Source organism: Myotis davidii, unplaced genomic scaffold, assembly GCF_000327345.1.
Source record: "Myotis davidii unplaced genomic scaffold, ASM32734v1 scaffold201, whole genome shotgun sequence".
Lineage (NCBI taxonomy): Eukaryota > Metazoa > Chordata > Mammalia > Chiroptera > Vespertilionidae > Myotis > Myotis davidii.
In genome coordinates, this window is record NW_006297819.1 from 5,244,273 (window position 1) to 5,246,709 (window position 2,437).

At 35.7% G+C, this 2,437-nt stretch overlaps 1 protein-coding gene across 1 annotated transcript in view; it reads right to left on the minus strand.

The window, feature by feature from the left end:
* Positions 1–2,437, minus strand: part of SIDT1 (SID1 transmembrane family member 1) — an 87,141-nt gene that overhangs the window by 41,953 nt on the left and 42,751 nt on the right. The window contains 1 exon segment of the mRNA XM_015570386.1: positions 603–762. Coding sequence (XP_015425872.1) covers positions 603–762 — 160 coding nt within the window.

Sequence of the window (2,437 nt, forward strand, 5' to 3'; positions counted from 1 at the left end):
GTTTCTAATACCTTTTCGCTTTTTAAATTAACACCTGATAGAAAGAGCCTAATGTTACAATAAAAATTTTTAAATTACATTTATTGAGGTAACAGTGGTTAATAACATTGTATAAATCTTAGGTGTACAACATTATAAACTCTATCGTATACTCTATTGCATGCTCACCATCAAAAGTCTAGTTCTTTCCTTAGCATATATTTGACCCCCTTTACCCAATTCACTCTTTTCCCTACCTGCTTCCCATTCCATTGTCTGTACCTACGAATTTGTTTTTGTTTTATTAGTTGTTTGTTACTTTTTTGTTTTCTATTCCATATGTGAGTGAAATCATACAGTTTTTGTCATTTTGAAAACTTAGAACAAGTGGTAGGCTTCTATTTTTTCTCCTGTAGTCCACAACTTCGTCTTCCTTGTACTTTGTCATGATCATCCCTCCTTCCCTGCCTCCTTTTTTCCCTTTGTTTATTTCGGTGAGGAGTCAACTATTTTCTGTTGCTCCAAACCAATGTCTGCATACATTGACTGCCCGAGATACTGTTCTTAGTATTTAGCAGTTTTGCAGGAGATACACAGACATATTCTCCACCCTTCTCTCTCACTTATCCTGAGACAATATAATGCTCCACACTGGAAAGTTGACAAGTTATTAAGACTCACCATGATATTCTGGACGGAGACAACAGAACATGGATAAGCCACTTTAGATACAACTTTAATGATAACTGAGTCCACATCTTCAGGAAATTTGTATAGAAAATACTGAGAATAAGAAAAATATTTGTTAACCTTAAGAAATGTTTACAGTCATGAACTCAAACTATTTTCACATGAGTAGGATCATTTTCTCTAATATTAAGCACAAAGTTTAGATGCACATCTCAGTAAACCTCTATGAATTCAGTCAGCCATTCATCCCACAAGTATTGAGCAACTTCTCTCTTCGGGACTCTGTGCCAGAGATTAGGACTATATCAGTGAGTTAAAAAAAAGTAGGCATTTCATACAATATTGCCAGTCAGGGCACATGCCTGGGTTGTGGCTCGATCCCCAGTAGGAGGTGTGCAGGAGGCAGCCAATCAATGTTTCTTTCTCACAGATGTTGCTATCTCTCTATCCCTCTCCCTTCCTCTCAAAGCAATAAAACTTTTTTTTAAAAGAAGATCTCTCAACCTTTGAATTAGGGATATGTGAGATGTAATATGAGGCAATATTTACTTCCATATGTTCATTTTGAAATATGAGGCTCCATCTTGTAAAGCAGGTAAGCCTGTTTTTCAAGAATCTTAACCAGCTTTCTACCAGCAAGAATTAGCAATAAATCCACCCTTCTCCTAGATTTTTGCTAAATAATTCATTTTTCTGTCTGGGATAAAGTGGGAGGACATTTAGATTCAAAGACAAAACTTTACATCCAGCCCTTGAAATATATGTTCTCAATTTGGAGCAGGCTAAGATATCTCTAAAAGTATTTAGATTCTGACATATCATCAGAATCAGGAAACATAATAGAAAGAGGTAATACTGTTTACGTAATTAGATTATAAATCCCCTTAAAAATTATTAACTCTAACTTTTAAAGATGTTACTGATAATGAAGAAAGGGGACTTCTGCCCAATAATTATAAATATGGTAACTGGTTGAGAAACTTGACATAAAATACGTGCTTAAGGTTTTGAGGGGGCCAACCAAAACAAGCCCATATTTTAGGACTCTAATAAATCTATCACTTTAAAGGCAAGGCAAAATATGTCAAAACTTAATTTTGCATAGCAACATCCTCTTTACTAACCTTATTCTGAAAACCAGAGCAATAAGAATAGAATGTTTTTCAATAATCCAAGGCCTTCTCAAGATTAAGGACTGTCATTAACACTGCTATTTGGAAATCTGTTCACACCTTGTAATAGATGGCAATATTCTTAAGAACCCACCTCATTTTGCATTTTCATTTTGGAGCTTGATTCAAATTCATATAATACAGGGCTCTTCCAAAGGTGAATCCTCTAGAATTACCAAGAAGTGTTCTTGGTTCTTAGGGAAACCAACCTTTGTAACTCAAGAGCATCATTACAATTACTTTTAGCAATAATGAGCAACATATACACTGAGTGGCCAGATTATTATCACCACCCCATCAGCACAATGAAGTGAATTAGTTATGCAAATAATAATAATAAAACCTTGAGAGTATTTGCTTAGGAAGTTTTCAATATTCAGTATTTTTAGAAGTGTCAATGAAGTACTGATGGGATGGTCATAATTATCTGGCCACTCAGTGTACAGTATTGTCCAGACTCCTTTGACCACAGAATCCATTGTCATCATCCTATGGAATAGCCTGTTGAGACACCAACATGGGAAATGCTGCTTTCGTTGCTCCTGCTGGCGAGTTTGGTGTGCTAGACACAGGAGTCAGATTTACCTCCTTGTAAG